The sequence below is a fragment of the Nomascus leucogenys genome, chromosome 2 (assembly GCF_006542625.1).
Source record: "Nomascus leucogenys isolate Asia chromosome 2, Asia_NLE_v1, whole genome shotgun sequence".
Taxonomy (NCBI): Eukaryota; Metazoa; Chordata; class Mammalia; order Primates; family Hylobatidae; genus Nomascus; species Nomascus leucogenys.
The window spans coordinates 58,578,327-58,601,742 of record NC_044382.1 but is presented as its reverse complement, the minus strand read 5'-3'; the positions used below and the strand labels follow the sequence as shown (position 1 = coordinate 58,601,742).

Here is a 23,416-nt window from a genome sequence, read left to right as displayed (position 1 = left end):
TAAAATGTAATTTTATTTCATAAAGGAAATTTTATCAAGACTCACTATCTCTTTAAATAGAATATTGCAAACAATACAAACAGATATCGTGAATAAAATTTTACTCTTCTGAGTATAGCTTGTATACGGACCATTGAGAGACCTAAACAGATACCTGTAGTAAAGCCAGAAAAAAGCCTAAGACATTGCTTATATTTTGCTAATCGTTCTAAAACAGCTACAATTAAGACTTAAATACATTTGAACAAAAATCAAGTTTAAAAAAGCTTTTAAAATATATAAAAACTTAGGAGACAATTTTCCAAGGAGGCTTTGTGTTAGAAATATTCATATGATTTCATATGATTCATATGATTTCCATTAAAATATATTGATGATGTTAATAAATAAACAAAGACAATGTACTTAGATTACAGTTTCTAATCAAGGGCGGCTAACAAATGAATACTCCATTATTGAGGAGACAGAAAGGGTTTGTCTCCTTAGTGTTTATAATCGTGGAAGTCAGCTAAATTAGTAATACCTATATAATCACTGTCATTTCCTTTCGGTAGTTCATCCGCATTTATCAAAGCATCCTCAAAGAACTATGTAGCATTTTGTTAAAAGGCAAAGCCATAATATATTTAGCCATAAAATGTTATTTTATTTCATAAAGGAAATTTTATCAAGATTCACTACCTCTTTAAATAGAATATTGCAAACAATACAAACAGATATCATGAATCAAATTTTACTCTTCCGAGTATAGCCTGTATACGGACCATTGAGAGACCTAAACAGATACATGTAGTAAAGCCGGAAAAGAGCCTGAGACATTGCTTATATTTTGCTAATCATTCTAAAACAGCTACAATTAAGACTTAAATACATCTGAACAAAAATCAAGTTTAAAATTTTTTTTTAATATATAGCAGCTTAGGAAACAAAAATTTTCAAATCAGATAGACTTTAAACAATAATCTATGGCTTTCATATATAATAAATAGTATAGGTAAAGAAAACAGTAATCCAAGGTTGGTCCTCAGAAAATCTAATGAAATGGATTAAATGTGCTCAGTGAGTGAGGCTTAACAATAAATCAGTTCATATTAGCTCCAAAATAATACTGATAAGAAATGTCCTTCAAAAAGGATTTTCTGAACAAATTGTTATTGTTAAAGTTGGTACAAGCTTAGAACAAATACCTTTAATGTGTACCCACAAACCAGGCAAAATTAGAGTAGCTTTCCCTAAAGACGTGGTAAACATTCAATTAAAACTTAACAACTGCAAAGTGTAAGCCAATTCCCCCTCTTAGGGATATCTTAGAATCTCAAAATACCTGGAAGCTTTCATAGGGGTTAAATTTTACTCTTCATTTTTTAAAGTAAGGTGATTGAGGTATTTCCTGGGAAAAAAATTAACTTTTTACATTAACAAAGTTCTTATCTATTGTTTAAATATTGAAAATAGGAAGTAAGATAATTACCATGCCATTATGCTGTTAAGCTGAATTTCAAGTGCTCATGGGTGAAAAAAAATTATTTTAATGATATTTTCAGTTATGTTACGAAATTGCATCGTATTTTTCAATTTATATTGTACTCTGTTTCACAAAGCTAATATATTTACCTTCATTTTTCTTGATGGTGAAATTCGGATTGTTGACCATTTCTGGAAGGAGACTGTATAAGAAATAATGTCCGTTTTTGGGTTCATCTTTGTCCATGGCGCTAACTGTTTGAATGACCTGAAACATAAAACTTGACGTCAGCATTTCTGATGATTTCAGAGGCTCCTACCATCGGTAAAAGCTTAGTGACATTCTTTTTGTGGTCTGATACTTTGGCTCAAAGACTCTTTTTCAGCTTTCTAAATTGTCATGGATGGTTTGTGCCAAGAATAAGGAGAAAAATCCATTACTTTAAAACCTCAGCTTTGATAAGTTGATGAAAATTAAGAGCATTACCTTTGTGTCCATTTGGTGTCTGTGGCTTGAAATAGCAAAGTTAAGTGTATTTGAAATATCCACTGGGCAATTACAGGTTTCTTTCCAATTTGAGTATTTACGGGCATCTAGAATGAGATTTGGAATTGTTACAGTGATTGTAGTGTGGTTCTTGGGAGGATCTTTGAGGTAAATGGCTTAAATCTTGAATCCTCACAACTCTTTTACTCATCAGGTTATAAATGTTTGCCAAATAGTGTTCCTCAGCACAAACATCACTGCAACAAACCTCTCTGATGAGTTGCTTCTGTTCCTTCCCAATAATGAATACTGTTTTTTAAAGCTAGTGGATAACACATGCAAACAATGCTTTGGAGTGTATCCTGAGATGAATAAATTATAGGGATTAGAATTACCACAGTGCAGAGAAATGTTTGGATAGATAGAGGTACTTGGAATCGGTGCTTATTGAATGTGCTTGTTTCATTTGTAAAGCTACATTAACTTAATGCTAAAGTTGTTTCTTAGGATGTCAGATAATTATCTTAATAATTTGTATTTATGATTCTGTGATATTGCTAGTTCAATGTGACAAGTTGGACAAGAGCTAATGTAGGAATGTATACTCCTATTGTGATAATAGATTTATCATAAAAAGTAGTTAACAGTGAAATGTTCTCAGGTTTATGATATTTCGAGGATATAATAATGATGTCAATGCTATTGTGTCTGTGTGAACAATTATGTCCCATCGAACTTTGAAATGTTATTAAAGAGAAAAAAATCAATTCGTTTTGAGAAGGGGTCATCTTTGCTTTCTAACTTACCACTCAAGTGTAAGAACCACAATTTCAGAACTTTTAGCAGCTATGGGGCTTTGCATTGTATCAAGCACATGTTATATGACAGGAAATTCATTCAACTTACTTGAGGCAAAAATAAAATACTTTTTTTAATTTCTAGGTCTCCCTTTTTAAAATGGAACATAATCTTACTTTGTAAGTGTTTGATTTTTGTTAAGGACTTTTTTGTCTAGTTATAATATCTTATAAATAATTATAATTATTCTTAGCTTGAGTGACAAAATAACATAAAATAATTTAAAATGTAACTCATGGTTAAGTCAGTGAGATAGTCATCAAGAGAAAGGACTCTGGAGTTAAGCTTCCCAGATAAGATAAAAGTCACAGCTCTATTTGTGACTCATTGTGTGACATTGAAGGAGTTACTTAAGTCTCTGAAACTTCAATTTCTTGTATGCCAGAAATACAAATGCAAAGACCATCTTTTCTCATAGGTGTGTTTTGATTATGGATTTAAATTCATATAAATCTTTTGACAGTTTCTTGTTTCTAGTCAATGTTCAATAAAATTTTAGTCATATCATTATTATTATTGTATTTATTAGGGCCATTGCTATTTATTGATGACCTGGCACTTCGATAAATCTTTTATAAATGTAACAACTCTGTTACTCAATGACCCAACATGATCAGATTAAAGGAGAATGCAATTATATTTACTGTACCTAAACACATAGCATATTTGCCTTGACATTTAAGTGTAGAGAGAGGCTGTAGGGTACTTGTTTCATAAAAATCAACATGAGTTAAAGTACAAGGGGTCTAGATTTGAAACATGGATAACTCCTTTGGACAGCCTGCAAGCAAAAATATTTAACAGTAACGTATGAGTTGACCACTTCACCTCAGAACAGCTGTGCTGGGTTTTCATGTTAAAAAGTCAAGGGAATGACTATCTTTGACAAGAGCCTTCTTTCAGGCAATTATAAAGAAGAGAGGGAAAAACATTGCTTGTGAGCAAATGTAGCAGCTCCTTCTCCATTTACCCAGACTTCTCTCTATAGGACTTCTAGCCCCAGGTGCAACCATTGAAGATGTAACTCCTGAAGTGTGTGAGGGCATATGAAGAATAAGGGCAAATGAAGAGAAGATGTCTTGGTTTTCTCGAGCAGAGATCAGTCATAATTAAATGCTTTCCTACAGTACACTTAGTGGATAAAGCTCCCATAATTAATACCATTCATACTATTTTCAAGTAATCTGCATGAAAATGGCTCATACCTGCTGTTGCATCTACAGGACAGTCATTTGATCAACTAAGCCATCATGGCCAAAACAAAAGATACAATGATATAGCTTACCTGTAGCAAAGAAGCATAACCACCTGCCACACCACATCTCAGAAGTTTGGTCTAAACATGACACCAAAACTTAATACATTTTTCCACCATTTATTTTAGCCAGGAACTCATTAGATAAGAAATTTATTGAGCCACTAGAGCTACTGACTAAAAAGTCTCAGATTATAACTCAGCAATCTGTATTTCAAACAGCCTTCTGGGCAATTCTGGTGTACACACAAGTATGAGAACGACTGTTTTGAGCCAATGGAAAAGATTCATGTTCATAGTTCTCTCCTCATAATTCATTAAGAGGCTTTATATTGTCAAGCTCATGTCAAGCTCAGTGCATTATATGTTGGGGAGAAGGTGGCTGAACGGGTGAATTATTACATTTTCTTCTAAATATCCCATAAACTGGTTATGATGAAGATTTTTGGTTAAACCACATTTGACACTTCAATACAGATAGCTCCTGCTTTGGCATTTTATCTAAAAGTAGATGTCAAGTAGGTCACTTGAAGGACTTTATACCATTAAAATGCATTAAGATATCCATCCTAATGAGGCTAAAGTTTTCACTGATGGAATAACTTTTGAATGCACTTAGCTTTAAACAGTAAAAGAAAAAGAACAATTTGTTCAAAGAAGTGTACCTCCACAGAGGCAGGTTGTATTGACATACCAAGTAGACGGCAACTGGAGACCACGTAGGGTCCACTGTGAGCTACCATGACCGCAGCTGATTTTTTCAAGTAATTTCAATTCATGGGAATAATATAAAAATTTCTGGAGCAGTCACAAATTCTTAGAAATATGCATCTAACGTTAAGCTTAAATATTTTCCCTTCTACTAATAAAGTTAGTATGCAACTGAAATATCTAATGTTTCATAATTTATTGTTGAAATATTTTCAATTTTAAGGAAAGCTGAAAGCAAAATATATGTCTTTATTAGAGAAAACAAAGCATATCTGGGATGTTGGGATAAGGAAAAGAATTCCGGAATCATGCTTGGATTTTGAGAGGAGCAGACTCTGTCCTATTTCTTGAGACTACAGATTTGAAATTAAATAAACATTCTAAGACATGAAACTAGAAAACAATTGTGTGCTATAGTATAATTCTGATCCTTAAAAATCTTTCATTGTTTATCAAAATTTCTAAATCTAAATTAGATTGTTTTTAACAGAGTATATTAAACTTTATTTTGGACTATTTTACATTAACTCAAAAATATTTTATAGTAGCAGAATATCACTGCCATTATTAACTTTTGAAGGGTCAAGCAGTCAGCAAAGAAATACATTTTTGATGATCTGATCTGTTAACAAGCATAGCTGTTATCATAGGATCTATTAGAACCTCTTCTGTGAGTTCCTGTAGATATTATTTATCAATATGACCTTACGTGTCAGGAGTAATCATATATGAGATTTCCCCCTCACTGCTATTAGAATAACATGTGGCACATGGCAACTATTTAATAACTATTGGCTAAATGAAGTAATCGATGAATAATAAATAAGCGATGGCAGGTATATTTTTGCATCATCATTTATCCTCACAATACCTTGAAAGGTAAATATTAAGAAACTTAGCACTGTGATATATCCAATATATTATATATATTCATATTATATAAAGTATACATTACATATGTATATATACGCACATACATGTGTGTATGTACATGCATGTGTGTATGTGTGTGTGTGTATAAAATGTCTGATCCCAGATAAGCCTAGTTACAAATTCTCTGCATCCATTGTCCCCAATATGTCAGGCATCCTCAAAACCTTGTAGCTACTTATAATTTCTATATATGTATTTCTATTAAATTGGGGCTTAGACCTTCAATATTTTGGAGTGTGTGTAAGCATGACCCACCCATCCTTGCTTGCTTTGCTTTAGCAGTCTGAAGGTCCTTGACTGATACTGACCAGTAAAATGCAGACCCAAGTGAACATTTAAATGAAATAGTTCTTTCTATGTATGGACAAGGTGAGAAAACTCTATTCTGTTGTAACTTTTGGAATGTTTTCCAAGGCTTCTCGAATATATGTCTATCTCTAGGAAGATCCAGCAATAATAAACAGCCTGGTATCTTCAACTGAACCACACTGTCACTTTCTCAGGTAAAACTTAGTTTACCTTTTCTCTAAATCCTTCTATAATGATATGAATTGTAAGGTGATAGAAAGGAGGTGAAGGAAAGGAAGGGAAGTCACGGTCGACCAAGAAGGAACAGCCTAATATTTGGCTTTCTATTAATTCTATTATTATTGCCACTTTATTTCTGATGATCATATTAACTTTCCTGAAATATTAACATCTATCCCTTAGAGTAGTTTTCAACTTGGGAAAGAAAGGAATGCTCCATGAATGAGCTTTATATGGCTGTCATTCCTCAACTTGAAAATGAAATAGTATGAAATTATTTACGTGTGTGCATTTATGAGGGGAAAGGTCATAGCTTTTATCAAATTATCAATGATGTCCATAACTGAATAAAACAAAACAAAACAAAACACATTAAGAGCCTTAAAGAAGGGTGCTTAAAAATAGAAATTAGGCATGCAAGACAAATCAAGTCATAACAATGATGACTAATTGAAAGGGGGGAATATAGGTAATTAAGAAATTTTACCAAAATCTACACAATACAAAACTGTATAACGTAGTACAAATATATTCACAGTTCACATCTAATAAAAATATATTGTCTGGATATTTTTGATAATTTTCATGCCACTCCAGTCGCTACCAAGATTTTTATTCCCTACCCATTCAACATGTTTAATGAGCTCACCTTTTTTTTTTTTTTTTTTTTTGGCCTGAAACATCCTTGCCTTAAAATTTATTAGGTGGCTATTCAGAGCATGTAGCTTGCAGTTCTGACCTACAGGAAATATAGCAGGAGGAAGTAGATGAGGTTCTAATCTTATTGACACACTAAATGAAGTCCTCAGTCCTCTGGGTAGAATTTGGGACTCTGCCTTCATAAATGCATTGTAGAATTTCCAACACTTTTTTCAGCGTTGGGTATTTCATTCACTTTACCTTTATTGAAACTAAATTGAAGTAAACCAATACAACGCTAGGATTCCAGAAAAGTGTGTCTATACAAAGTTTGGATTTTCCAGTTTCTTCTGCCTCTTGCATTCTTTTGGTGGACTCTGTATATCTGATGTGTACTTTGTATGCTACTGAAATTATCGATATTAAATACAAACCACTCCATCTCTTACCCTGATTTAAAAATCTATAGTTCATTTTCATTTTAGTAGGATAAAATTCACAGTTTTCCACATAGCTTAGAAGAATCAACTCCTTTTCAATCTTATCTCTTCTTCACCATTACTCTATTGCTTTGTGGGAATATCTCCTGATACCTCCTTAAGATTATAAACAGTAATTCCTATATTGAAAATACGTTCCATTGTTTATCCTCCCAGGGCAAGATTTTTCCAGCTGGGTCGTATCTCCCACAAATTTTCTCTGAAAGAAATTTGAAAGATTTTATAGTCAACTATCCCTGGCAAACTCGAGATACCATATAATTTCCTTGGGGATTCATATGTATTTCTAAATGCAAGAGAAACTTGTAGTAAAACAAAACAAACAGAAGATCATGTTTAGTTTTGTCTAATTTAATGTCTCCCAATCTTATTAGTAACACACACACACACACACCAAACCACATCATATAGTGGCATGCTACCGCACAAGTTTCTACAAAAAACTCACTTTGAATAATGCTATCCTCTAAAACTCCATTTGAGTCTTTAAAAGATTGGAAGACTTTCTCAGCCTCTGTGTTAAAGTGTGTGTCTACATAGCTTAATGGTTACAGCAATGTTACCATTAGCTTCTCTGTCTTCCCAGTATTATCTCAGTTCCTCTGGTACCAGATTGTATCCAATTTATGTCACAAACACAAAGCCTAGGCTTAAAATCTCTTACTACCTAGAGTCAATTTGACTTTCTTTAAAAAAACCTGCTCATCATCATGGCTTTTATGAACAAATGGAAACAAGTGTATTCAAGTTTCCTACCTGGCTCCCATCCTAAATTCTTATCCAGTATTCTGTAGGTTGAAAATACAATAAAAATATATCCGTCTGTAATAGCCCAAGACGTTAAACAATCTTTTACACCATTTTCTCTGTAGGTAATCAATCTCAATTAAATTAGGGGCCAGAATAAAACGTGAAATTTGTAACCATGCAAGAGTCCCAGTCAATACATATAGAACTGCAAGTAAAACTTTGAAAGCTTTAGGTAGAATGTGTTTCTATATGATGATTCCAGTTAACTTTTTTTTAAAAAAAAAATTTAACCCACAGATTCCCATGGGGAAGAGTGAAGTATGGATCCTTCTTTCACCCTTGACAAATAAAGTACTTGTAAATTATCACAGGAATAGTTATTCCAATATTAGAGCAATAGATTTGTCTATTATGTTGACCCATTTAGGAATCATGTATAGTGTGTTGCTTTAAGCCACCTCATAAACATATAACAATAACAATAAAGCCCAACAAATATAATGGAAATAAAGTATTTTTTTGCTTTGTAGACCACAAGACTGGTTCAAATAAATATCACTGAAAATTGCAAGTATTTATTTAGTATGTATTTGTATATCTATATATCTATATCTAGTTATTCTGAAGATCTTAGGGTTTCAACTAACAGAGATTATGGCTCAGCATCACAAAACTAGTAAACAGGAAAGATCTGATCTCACATTTAGATTGTTCAAGCTCCAAACCCTCCAATATATATATATATTCACTTTGCTTTGCTTTTCTGTCAAACTTGTGCTCCAAAAGTCATACTTTTGTTAATGACTCTCTTGAAATGTGTTTTGCTACATGTGGTTTCTTCAAATGTTGTTTTATGAATTCCATTAATTTACCATCTCCTTACTCCACCCAAAATAAAGTGAAAGTAGTATTTTATGCATTTTGTGGAGGCTATCAATTTCATCTGTTTTCAAATCAATCCTGTCTCCCTCTTGTGTATGCAGATAGATTATGAAAGATGCCTGCTGGCAGGAAAGCTAAAATTAAATCTCCTATATTTATTATTTCATGAGTGTTATAAAGTGCCGTAATTTCATTTTATTGTTTCACAGTTATTAGAAAAAGACTCACAGAAACTAGATAAAAAAAAATAAAGTATCAAACCTATTCATTGCTAGTGTTTATCAAGAGATAATTATCTTTACTTCTCTTATTAAGCTTTATTTCTTTTCATTTAAGGTTTCATGAAATGCTTTTGAGTAAGAATGTCATTGGTCACAGGAATGTATTATTTTCTTTTGAAAAAAATGCGCACTCTGGATCAGACTCTTATTCTCATGATTTTGTAAGAGGTGTGTCACACAGACATAGGATTTCAAAGTTCTGCTTCCTTGGAGAGCGTTGCGACATCCTAGAAATTTCAGGGACTTTGGCACTTTTAAGAGCAGACTTTAAAATTCATTTTTGCCACTTTTCATGGTAAATCTTAAGTAAGACTCATAGTCTTTTTCAGCCTCAGCTTTTATATCTATAATATGTAGTTGCTAACACCAAGCTCCTAGAGCAGGAAAGTTGATTATATGTTAGATGTGTGTGTACATTTTTCACTTGTGTAAGCAATCAGCTTTCTCAATTACTTGCATCTCCATAGCCACCACCTTAGACCTGGCTACCATTATCTTTTGCAGTTACAGCTTCCTAAATGTGCTTCCTGCTTAATCATGTGTGTGCATATGTGTATTTTATTCAAGCATAAAACTCTTTATGTTCAATCTCATTTTTGCTTATTACATGCTAGTCACGGGTATCTTCCACTCTTCTAACAAACTGAGGTCATTGTCCATTCAGGATATTTGCACATGCCTATTCTGTTGGCTAGAAGACTGTCTTCATGCCCAGCTCTTTCTCATTTTTTCCAGTTTCACCATAAACAACACTCATTTAAAAAGTAACTTTATTTGACAATACTACATAAAGTAGATGCCTGAGTTTTCTTTGTTCTTTGTTCCTCTCTGTCTAGTTGCTTGAATATTTATTTCAAACCAGTTTTAAAAATTTTAAATTATTTTGTTCATTCTATTCTTTTCATAAAATCTCTTCTTCACTAAATTCGCAAGAAAAAATAATTTTTGACCCTTTCACATTGTTTCTTCAGATTGTATTACAACAATTAGCATCTTGTAGATAGGCAATAAATATTGTCCAATAAATAAATGAGGAATTTTTCATCTGAAGAGGTTAGCATGCATACTGTGTGTTTGTGAGTGGAACAAGTGTTTCCATGATAATATCTAGGAAATTACTTTTTAAAGTATCTGTCATTGCTGAACGAAATTATTTAGAGCCATGATTCCAAGATTTTGTGAATATACGTTATGTGTCAAGCATTGGCTAGATTACATATCATCCAGAAGTACAAGTGACTATCTTTTTATTTGAACTTTGATAGCCCCATAATAAACAAACTTTATATTTCTACGATGTTGGTCAGAGACAGAAAGATGAGATTAAAGAAGAGAAACCAAAATATTTTTGTTTCTCTTTTTTAACTCAGATATAATTACTTGACACCAAACAGCAACTTGTATGATAGTGATGAAGCTCAAATTATACTCCACTAGGTTTATTTATAGTTATAGAAATTCTTTCCTGAAGAATAACTGAAACTGCCTGTCACCTCTCAAACAATGAATATTTTCTGAGACTGAACAAAACACCTTGCTTCATGCCTCAGAAGAAAATATTCAATTCAGTCCCTGCACTGATAGATCATCCAGAGAAAGTCACCCTAATTCTGTATATGGTAACCAAGAGGTTAATATCTGAAATAAAATCCAAGAAAGATCCTACTAAGGAGATAAGAGTTAGAACACAGTTATGGAAGGTCCTCTGGCCAACATTGGTCACTGGAGTTCTATATTTTTCCTTCGTGTTTGGTTCTGAGTGTGAGGTTGTCAAGTATATTGAAGGAAGATACTGGTTTCTCCACATTTGTTACCTGTTCCTCCACTCGTCCAGCCAGATTACCATTCTCTTCAGAAAGAATCTGGTTTATCCCCAGCTGTCTCCTTTTCAGTACTTGATAGATGTTTTCTGTCTCTGGTGAAACTTGTCCTATATTAAGAGGTCTTTTCATTGAGATAGCTCCATTTCCCCATCTCCCTTCAGCATCCCATCTGTCCAGAAGATTTGAAACATTTTCTGCAATTCTATCATTTATAATTTTAATTAAATGTTCGCCAGAGAGAAAATTCCATGAAGGTAAAAAAAAGACTGATTTGGGGTGTGTGGTATACTACTACATTTTCAGTATCTAGCCCAGTCCTGGAACATAGTTGGTGCTCAGTAAGTATCTACTGACTGACAGAAACCCACCACCCTATCAGACACACAAACTGTCAGACATATTTCTGGCTTTCTGATTTTGGAATCCTCAACACACATTCCGATTTTTGCCATGGACATTAGAGAGGAGTAAGTAGAGAATATCCTGTTTAACCTTCCTGTTAAACTGGGAGCCAAATAATCTGCAAATGACTATATCATGTCCGAATTAGACTATATCACCACTGAATTAGAGTCTAAAGATGTATACCATCTTAAGTCTTTTGACTTAAAACAAATTACCTGAAACTATCAGGTTTTTAAAAAATATATAGATAATTAGCAATGATAACATATATAATATTTAATTATGTAACAGAGATATTATTTAAAAGGATTCTAATCAAACGTGATTCAGATGGATTTTGTGTAATGGACTGTGAACCATTACTCCCTGTTGAGGTTGTGGTTACACTTTTGAGAATACAAATTCAAGGGAATGTCACCTTTAACTTCAGAATCATGAGAAGGTGGAAGGAGCAGATATGATTTCCAGTTCTACTTTCAAATTGAATCTAGACCTATTTTAGCTCAGATGTATCATGAACTGGAGATAACTGCCTAGACAAGAGAAAGTGACCTCCCTCTTTTTCTTCTTTTTTTTCATTCTGACTGTGTTTAGATGAGTTCAATTCAGTGGAAAAAATATAAAGCACAATAGAATTCTCTATGCTTATGTTGATACTCATTTTCATTTTGTGAGCTGTTTTGAAAACCTCTTTACATAGGCCCTTTTGGTCCAGACAGTTTATACAGCCTGGATTTTTTTTTAATGGCTTATCCTTCCTTGATTATTGCTAATAATTTCCAGCTACACCATCTCCCAGGAAGCTGATCCCCTGAGTTTAGCCTTAAATCCACACCTTCCAGCCAAACAAGACATTTGAATGTCACCTGCAGTTTTTCTGAGGCTGTTGTAAAGCAGACATAAATTGTTTAAAAATATTGAGAAATCTATGAATTTAATGGCTCATTCGGTTTTTTGACATTTATTTTTCATGAGCATGTGATCATCTGCTAAGGAATATTTTAGTTCCATAGTGAGTCAGTCTTTTGTGTGGTATTATGAGAAATGATTGAAAGTGTATCTTTGGTGAACTTCTATAAGTAAACACTTGTGTGAATAACAAATACAAATTTTGGTAAATGTTAAATATAAAAATTAGATCATTGAGCATTAAAAGTGACCTAGAAGTGATGTAAGGAATAAAACCTGAATTCTGACTAACACAAAGGATTCAAAGAGTTCAAGAAATTTGTTTCAACAACAGCATGTACATCAAACAGTCAGCCATATGTCCAAAAATGTTGCTAAGTCATCAAAGATCTGATCCTTTCATGTAACTAATGAACTCTAATAAATATGCCTAAACAGATCATTAGAGGATAAGATGGTGTAGCACACATACACACAACATAACCGTTTCTTCGGAGAAAGAGTCATTCATTGTGATTTGCAAAAATCATAAAACAAAGAATCAATTTTTTATTTTGGTTTTGCATAGGAAAGATGAGAAAACAATGCATTTTTTTCTGAAGTTAAGAAGAATGGCTGAGAAATCATTAAAACTTTGAAAACAGTCAAAATCCACAGGGCAAACCTACAAATTCCCAGAGATCCAAGAAGCATGCTTGTCAATAACACAAGTGAAGCCAATGTTGAGTTTTTGAAATATCAATGTCATTGACTCCTTGAACTTATGTGATGAGTTTTGCAGGAGCAATAGAGTTTTATTTAAATTCTGAAGTATTTTACAGACTCTATGTGATTGAAAAAGTCTAGCTTACCAGTCTGTGATTTGGCTACATTATCTCAGCAATGATCTGGTCCACACAACAACCATATCCTTGAAACAACCTGCCATATTTTGATCAAACTCTCTCTGACAACTCAATCTACCAATTTAGGTAAATGATATGTATTGATATATGTGTATATATAAAAACATACACACGCCCTTCTCAAAGGATCAAAAATGAAGATGCTCAAAACGTGTGATTGATAGGGGGTAATGCCACATGATAAAATTAGGAAACATTTAAGCTAATGTTAGAATATTATAAAAATAAACATACATCTCTACTAAAGCTGAATGCTTTGATAAGAACATGGCTAGATGTTTAAAAGTAATCAGTTTTATCATTAGAATTTTAGCTTTAACGTGTGTGTGTGTGTGTGTGGTGTGTCTTATTCTGGTAGATGGAAACAATGCTAATCCTCCAGATACATGACAGTAGTCTATGGAGAAATGTCCACTGTTTTATAGGAGGGTAACAAATTGATCATTTATAAGAAAGCACACAGCTACAGTGCTAGTCCTTTCTTTAGGGGGAAAAAAACCTGACTCTTGTCAGGTAAGCTGCTTAGCAAATAGTAAGTTTAATTCCTAACACCCACATGAGGCACAAGAATAGTTGGATTAACAACTCCAGTGTCATACTGTCAGCTGCTGTTTATTTAAATTAAAATGTCACCATCCAGAAATAAATTAGGAAGTTGAAAAATGATAAATTTCTTAAACATACAGTACTTTGGTACCTTGTTAAAGTAAATCTATTACATTTATGGTTTTGCAGAACTTTACATAGGCTATTTCCATTTTGACATTCAGAGTATAGCAGATATTTGTTTCTGTTCATCTTGCTTGTTTAACTATTTTCCTCCCTTTCTTCTTCCCTCTTTTTCTCTCTCCCTCCCTCCCTTCCTCCCACTCCCATTCCGATTCCCTCTCCCTCGCCCTTTTCTTCTCCCTCTCTCTCACTTTCTTTGTTTTTTTTTTTTGTTTTCATTGTCCCATCTATGCTATATGAGGCACAAAAAATGTTCTACTAATACACACATCTAAAACGTGTTGTTCATCTTATGTTTATCTAAATATATATACATATTTACAGATTTCAATATTCACTTCCTACAACTTTCTATAAACCACTGGTCTTCTTGGGTTTCACTATTATTTGTTATTCATATGTTTGCTGTGAAACAAATGTCTCCTCTCCATGAGGTTTTACCTTGCTTCTTGTCATTTGAAAGTAAAAATTCAGCCCCCATCACTCTAAAACATCTCCTGCTATCATCCATATCCCAAGATATTTTAAGACAGTGATTTGGCTCTGGGTTTGTGGCACAGCAGGTTGTTCCACTTTAGGAGCCAATTTGGTCATAAGTAGGAAGAGAAATAACATCTGATGGAGAAAAAAAATTCCCTCTCTCTTCCCATTTGGATGTGTTTCTTGCCTGAGACTTTGCAGATCATAAATGATGCAAATGCACAATATAATGCAGGTTAATCAAATATGAGACAGTTGTATACAAACATATTCAGCATTAACAACATGGAGATATTTACTTGGCCGGGTTTTCCATTTTCACATAAAAATGCCTCATATTCGGATGCGAATTCAGGGGCGTTGTCATTGACATCCAGCACTTTAATAGCAACAGGTACTCTTGATATCTGACTGTGGTTCCCTATGGGAAGGAAAAAATAACATCAGCATTGAGGGTATTTCATTTTAACGTGCAACTCAACTTTCTCTTGAAAGCATGTGTGTCTGTTTCCAACTTCCCTTAATTAGGATGTTTTCAACATGGTGATTATAAAGTCTGACCAAATAAGAAAAATAGCAAGTGCTTGACTGCTTTTAAAAAAGCATAAATTGTTATTTCAAACACCATTTGCTGGAGTTTAGCTTGATAAAGACCATTTCTGAATAAATTAAAAGAGGTTTCTTTGATAAAGCAAGCTTTATTTTATTGATAAGGGATCCATTCTTTAAAAGAAAAATGTTGTATACAACAAAAATGTATCTCTTTTTTTCTTGAGTAGAACACAACCCATTTTAAGCTCTTACTCACTTGACTGGCTGTATAATACAGATGAACACTTAAAACCTAGCAAAAGGCCAGAAACAAATCACTTGTTGAGAAGTGGTCCTTAACAATGATAAAAGAGGTAAGATTAAAGATGAAATATCATATATTTTATGAATCGCATTTTTCATTAAAATTGACCCTGGAATATTTTTGGATAAGATGATCCCAAGTGATTTTAATATTGTCATTTTCATGAGGATTTTTATCAGTGTAAACGAATAATAATCTTCTAATCTTTCCAGGTCAATTCCAATAGCAGAGAACTCAATACATAACCTTTAATCCCTAAATCCTTATTTTTTTTTAAGTTATGTATGCGCACATACACACAGAAGGAGATCTAGTCTATTAATACATTGCTGACTTGGGCCATGTTACAGTTTTCACTTGCAATAAATGGCATATAGTTTGACTTTGACTGTACCATGTAATAATCTTTTGATCTGTTATAAATTACACAGAATGCATTGGAGATGGCCAATTATTTATTTGTGTTTCTGTGGCACTGAATATTTATAAGCAAGCCAAGAGGGGAAAAAATGTTTGGCTTTGAATATGAACAAACAGACTTGCATTTGATATATCAAACTCCTCTTTTTGACAATTGATTACATTTGGAGCTCTAAAATACTCATTTTTTTTGGTTAAAGATAAAAGTATTCCTAAAGTATACACCAAATAGCTATAGTTATGCTACAGATTTACAGTTGGTTTGCCCTGCTGGCTCTGCTACAAGATTTGAATTTAGTTGAGTGCCATGACTACTCTCCAATATTCTAATTTGGTTAACTACAAGTGGCTGAATACAATCCCGAGGAATTAATGGAACTTGACTTCACTTCCCAAAAATCAAGGAAACATGCACTTTCCTAGTTTTGATGGAAGGAAGAATCCAAATAGAAGTTTAACATATGACTCTAAGACAAGGAACTCGTATTTTATCCTTTATCTATTCAACAAAACTCTATGAAGTTTATAATTTGAGTAAGGTATGGTTATATTTTTAAATATTTACTTCCATTTTCCAGCCTGACCATTAGCTAAATAGCAGTTCTTGGAGAGTAAAAAGGAGCATAGCATTTTGTGTTAAACATGCACATTTGGAGACCCAGCTTTTCCTTCTACTACTTGTGTGACTCTGAGCAAGTAATTTAAACTCAATTTTTTCCTTAAAAAAATGAAACTCAGAAATTTAACACTTTGGTTTTAGAATTATTATAAATGTCATGTGAGAAAAAATTAAAAGTGTCTTATACAGTATTGGACACACATTCAAAGGTATTATAGCTTTTGCTTTTTGCAATTTTCCACATCAACAGCATCATGTGTATTGAATACTATTCATGATGCAAAATATTTCACATAATCATATTTCATTCAATCTGCACAAAAAAATCTATGAAGTAGCTAATGGGATCCCCATATGTAAGATGTAAACCTGACACTTAAAATATTATATAATTTTACCAAGATTACTAAGTTAAGCATCTACTTCAAAATGTGATCTTGCTCTTCCAGACATAAGCCATTTTCATAGTATAATACTGATGAAGTCCAAAAAAAGAAAAAAACGTGTGTGTTTGTGCCTCTCTGTGTGTGTGTGTGTGTGTGTATGAAGGTTACTAATTATTACTATCTCCTCAAGAATGTTTATAAATTTGTTACAAATACTTACCTGAAATTTGATAAATATTTGAAGTTTTGGCCCAAATATCAAATACCGAATGTCTAAGGGGTTGTACCATCACTAATAATTTCAGAATTGCACTCGTAATCTGCAACCCTCCCTATGAAACTGTGCAATTTAACTTCCTGAATTTTGCTCATGGTCCTATTTCACCCAATTGGAGTCCCATTAATTGATTAACTTCCTTGTGTAATTCTCTGTTTCAATTCTAAGAATTGCTGGTTATTCCTTTTAACTCTATAACACTCATTCTTTCCATTCTACATCCTAGACCAATTCCTGTGTATGTAAATAATTAAAGAAACTTCTACTAGATATTTTTACCTTAATCTCGCTAAATATTCAATTAATAAATAGTGATTAGCACAGGCTTAATAAACTGCATGTACAGATTAGACAGTGAATAATAGGGGTACAGTCTTAGAAAACTGAAAGTATAAGAAAAAGCTACCATATTCCTTAAACATTATTTTGCTCCTTCCGAAGTGAAAAAATTGCTAATCTTACGGATTCAGATACACTGACAATGGTTGATTAGGCCAAGTCAACTATGTATGATATTATTCTTTGTTTTCCTTACCTTTAATGTTACATGCACGCATGCACACACACACACACACACACACTCATATCTACACACTGCAGGCAAACATGCATATACACATTTTCTTCCCACTCTTTTGGTTAAAAAATTGTCAAAGTCCATTCTTATTTTTCTCTTTTCTTTTTAATTTGGCCTCATAGTTGCAATAAGTTGTAATTATCTCTTAGACCTAGATGACCAACAGGTGGCAAAACTCAGTCATAAAGAATGAACAACGTCCATCAGCTTCTTATTGGAGGCAATTTTCAACATTAAAGTAGGTTTTCTCATATGTCATATATGGGACAAAGTGGTATTTATCTGTTCCTGGGGCGCAGTGCAAAATACCAACTAGTATCTTTTTAGGAACAATGTGGGATTAGGGAGCTATTACTCAACACTGTTGGAAAATCATGAATGACATATAACGTTTTTTCAATTATCATATTTCACGTGTCCCAGCACTTCTGCAAGTAACTAATGTTTTAGTATAATGGTCAAAGAACTCTTTGTAAATAATTATTATTTTCTTCTTTAGTTTGTGGTTCTTTAGTTTATAGCTCGGTAAGAAACTAGGAACTAAATTTGGAACCCACTTTTTATAGCTGTAAAGAATATCATGGTGTACAAATTCAACTATTTTTTACATTTATTTAACAATTATGCAAGTGTACTAAACTAATTTGTTCTTATTTAGTTGTATTGTAGATATTTCTAGATGTCTCCTTTTAATATTTTATCTATTTCTTTAGAAAAATTAAGCAAAATAAAACCTAAACTGTTTACTCTGCACTGAAAAGCTATTTCCAGGTGGTTAGAATTTCTCTAGTTATCCCTCAAAATTTAGCATATGTCACATCTCTTCCAGAAAGCCTTCTTAACACATCGTTCAATTTTGTTTGTTTGTTTTCTTGTTGTTGTTTTTTAAGACTCATTACATGATAGCCTGAGGAACTCTACAAACCCAGTCTCCAGAAAAACTGGTGGAAGTTTTCTTAAAAAATAATTAGTCTATGGAAAAAGTCCTAAGGGATACAGCAGGTGAGACAAAAAGATTGAGGTCACTGCCTCCTTCTCTCCACAAAGCACTTCACTCCTAAAGAAAGGAGTTTCAAAGCCATGGCTCAAAGATTTTGCTTGAGAGTGAAAGAGAAAAGCAGGCCTTGAAGCAGAAGCTTCCTTCATATACAAAGGAATGTGACATTCAAGCCTAAGTGTAAACTCAAAACACTAATGCTTGCTATGAAAGACAAATGAGAGAGTGTTGGTAGATCTGGTAGATTCACTGGAGAGATAGGCTAGTTGCTAGAGAGAATGCAGATACAGTCAGCTGAAATGAGCCTTCTAGGGAAAGTAACAAATCTCAAACATTTATCTAGGGAATCACTTCTTCAACAGAGCCCAAATTTGAATGGATCATACCGTGGAACAAATTATGACCTAGGGCACTCTTGAATACAGTTGAGCAGTTGGCTGGCAATTAAACAACCTTAATAGCTGGATGTGGTCAGGAACAGAGACAATCGAAGAGAGCCCTGCCAAAACCACCATATTTCCAGGTGTTTATGTAAATATCCAACACTGTACCTCTGGAGAAGTAAGATCGCAGATTTTACACCACTGGGGAGAAAAGGTTTTACTAAAACAATTCAGCAAGTCACAAACAAGTGAGTAAATAATAATTCCAAACTCTAGAGGAGGATTGGTAACTAGAATTGCTACATTGTATTATTGAAAATATCTAGTTTCTGAAAAAAGTTACACGACATGAAAATAAACAAACAATAAAGTATGACTCATAGGTCAGAGAAAAATCAGGCAAAAGAAACCATATGTGAGAGTGACCATATGTCAGATTTAACAGAGTTCAAAGTAGCCATTAAAATATATTTAAAAAGCATAATTAAATATGTAAATGAAGATACCATAACAACATAACATCAAGTAGAGAATATCACTAAAAAGACAGAAATTATTAAAAAGGAAGCAAATGGAAATTGTGCAGTAGGAAATTACCATAACTGAAATTTTAAATTCACTAGAGATACTCCAAAGTAGATTTAAATTGGCAGAAGAAAGAATTACTGAAAGTGAAAATCAGTAGAGAATCAAAGAACAGCAGTTAAAAAAAATAAAGAAAAATGAGCAGAGCCTCAGTGAAATATAGGACACCATTAAGTGTCATATATGTATCATAGGAATGAGAGAACAAAAGGAGACAGAGAATGGAGAAAAAAATGAACAAATAATTCCTGTAAACTTCCCAAATTTATTGAGAAACACTAGCCTGTATATCCTAAAACTTCCCCAACAAACTCTAAGTAGGATAAACACAAACAGACTCACAGACATATCATATCTAAAATGCTAAAAGCCAAAAACAAGAACATTTTGAGATCAGTGGGAGATAAACAAACAAACAAAAACTAATCATCAGGGAACCCCAATAAAAATAGCAGCTAACTTCTCATCTGAAATAAAGGAAGTGAGAAAACAGTTAAGATAACATATTCAAAGTGTTCAATGAAACATAATTGTCAGCCAAGAATCCTATATCCATTACAAGTATCTTTCATAAATGAAGGTAAAATAGAGTCATCACCAGATAAGCAAAATCTTAGAAAATTTGTTCCTAGTAGAATCCCTGCTACACTCACAATAAATGACAAGAAATTCTTCAGTTGAAAACAAAGGATCCTAGACAATAATTTTAATCCAAATGAAAAAAATAAAGAGAAAGGAAAACAGTAAAAGTAATTATGCCCTGATAAAAGACTGTATAAATCCACATTACTCCTCCTTTCTTATTTTAACTGTAATTGCATAAATCTCTATGTATCTATTTATATTATCGTGTATAATACTATTGCTGAGCTTGTAACATATCAAAATGTAATATATTTGCCAATCATAGCAAAAAGGAGGTGAGTGGGTATGAAAGTGTACTGGGCTAAGAAAATGAATTTAGGTTGTAACTCAAATCGACAGGAACAAATGGAAAGAACAGAAATGATGAATAAGAAGATTACTATAGCAAAAGCTATGAATATATACTTTCAATCCTCTAAAATCTTTTAAAAACACCATATTATATAAAGTAATAATTATAGCAATACAATTTTAGGGTTTATAACGTATATGTAAAAGATGTACATCAGTGATATCACAGAATAGGAGGGGAAGGCAATAGAAGTATATAGGAGTATCATTTTTATATCTCACTTGAATTAAGATGATATACATCTGAAGCTTATTCTGCCAAGTAAAATGCATATGGTAAGCCCTGGAAGAACCACTAAAAATTTACAAATATTTGTTACAAATAATTACATACTTTTGGGTGTATGTTTGTATACAAATACATTTCTCTAGTTTCCAAATTTTCTGTAAGGAATATAACCGATTTTATAATCAGGAAGTAAACAGTGATTTTTTTTGCAAAAAAAAAATCTTTATGTTGTAGGATTTGACATCTTACATGTTATTTGAGATTTGACACTAAAATAAAATAATAAGAAAATCAAAAAATATTGTGCTTCATCAAAATTAAAAATATTTGTGTTTTAAAGGAAACTATCAAAAAAAGTAAAAAGACACCAACATATCATGTTCATATATCTAAAGTCATATAATCATAAAATTGTTCCTTGATATATTAATTATTGCAGCCTATTAATATGTTCCTTGGTCTTGCTTTTGCCAGTGCCCTTCCCACCCTTCCTGTCACTTTCAGATAAATTTCTCCAGCTGTTAATTGTTTTGTCCAGTATAAAATTTATCATAAAACAACTTTTGAGGTTGTACTACCCTAAAATATTCATTTCAAAATTATGTGGTTTAAATTGTAACTCGTTGATTCTTGAGCCCTCTATATCTCCTCCATAGTGGTCTAGGATGACAGTGATCCAGTAAATGATCAATGAATACCTCAAAACATTCAAACTAATTAATGTAATCTAACCCATAATCTTAAATAATATATTATTTTTATTAATTCATTCATTTTCTTGATAGCTTATCTACTCTCTGCCCTAATTTTGATTATTGAATATGTATAGTGATGTATAAGTAGTGTTCTATGTGCTTTCAATATAAGAAAAAGCAAACGGAGATAAAGACTCTGTTCTCTCAGAACTTATAGTACAGTAGCAGAGAATAATCAAATAGTGTTGAATTATACGCTAGACTGAGAGATATGAAGAAAAGCAGACAGTTTTAGTGCAGCACATCACAGACAGAGCTTAACCAGTTTGGAGGGTTTAAAGGGGATGGACCTTGAACATTCACATTTGGAGTTGGGGTAGGTGAACTAGGAAGCATTCCATTTAGAGAACATATTGGGACCTTGTTGATGTTGACTTATCAGTCTTGCTGGGGGGAACATGATTTCCTTCTGTATTTGCAAGGATGCTACAATGAGCGTGGGTCTCTAGCTCCAGTGATAGATCTGCTTTTGCCTTCTATGTTCACCTCCTACTCCCTTTCTAGGGCCATTTTCCAGAGTTTATATTTTCACGGCACTTCTGTCCATACTGGCCATGCTTGTGCCTATTTTGTGAGAGGCAAGTCCTTCCAGTTTTCTTAGACCACCCTTCTTTCAAGGTCCCTTACAAGCCCCACCTTTTCCAGAAGGCTTTTGTTGGAATCAGCAGCAATTATCATCTGCCTTCCTTCCTTCTCTCTCACTCTCTGTCTCTCATTTTTTGTTTTAACTTCACAAGAGTTGTTTAGAGTTATTAAACTGTGTAGTAAATATTCTATCTATCCAGTAAATGTGAGATTTTCTTGTCTCTTCAATTAAGTTTAAAACATATTTCAAAAAAATTATGACTTTTTCTTTTCTTTTTCGTAAACTTGTTTATATTAGTTTCCTAGGGCTGCCATAACAAATTACCACAAGCTTCATGCCTTAAAGACATAGAAATGTATTCCTTCACACTCTCACACTTGGAGGTCAGAAGTCCAAAATCAAGGTCTCAGTGGTGCCAAATGCCCTGAGAAGCCTCCAGTGAACCATCTTTCTTTGTCCATTTCAGCTTCTAGTATCTCCAATATTTCGTGGTTTGTGATGACATAAACCCAGTTTCTGCCTCCATCTTCACATGGCTTTCTCTTCTTCTTGTATCTTCTCTTCTATTTCTAATAAGGACACTTGTCATTAGATTTAAGGCCTACCTAGGTGATCTAGAATAATCTCATCTCAAGATCCTTACTTAATTACATCTACATAGACCGTTTTCCAAATGTGATCTTGACAGGTTTCTGGGGTTTGGACTGGATATATCTTTTTTGAGGGCCACCATTCAATCCACTAAATTATCGCTTTCCAAAAGCCAGGACATTCATGACTAACTAAAACAATACTATCACAAACACCCTTTTGTCCTAGAAAACAGAGATATGCGACATTATTGTGGTTGTGCAAAATTATTTGAATTCATTCTTCAAAATATAATAAATATAAGCTCAAGAAGGTTAAGTACCCCTAACTCTTTCCTGAGAATTTTGATAAATGCCTTTGTCATTCATTCATTATCTTACTATTCTTCTACTCAGTTATTCAATACATAGTTATATATGTATGTCCATTTAAGATGAATCTCCTATAACCAAGTAATCCATAGTATTTTGAAAAATATCGCATTATAGTGGTTTATCTATATCTTCATTTATCCTACAAGTTATTAGTTTTCAGTGTTGTGGAAGAATATAGAAAGAAGAAGCACTTTTCTATGGTCACAGAAAGATTTAAAATAGGGAATTATCTTTTGCCTTTTAAAA

The 23,416-nt window shown here is 33.0% G+C and overlaps 1 protein-coding gene across 2 annotated transcripts in view; it reads right to left on the bottom strand.

Annotated features, from left to right (window-relative positions):
* The window catches only part of CDH8 (cadherin 8), a 378,266-nt gene that overhangs the window by 65,215 nt on the left and 289,635 nt on the right, over positions 1–23,416 (bottom strand). For both annotated transcript variants that reach the window (XM_003263129.4, XM_030795969.1), the window contains exons 9-10: positions 14,839–14,960; positions 1,615–1,732 (exon numbers count right to left, since the gene is read on the bottom strand). In XM_003263129.4, coding sequence (XP_003263177.1) covers positions 1,615–1,732; positions 14,839–14,960 — 240 coding nt within the window. The remainder of the gene's footprint in view (positions 1–1,614; positions 1,733–14,838; positions 14,961–23,416) is intronic.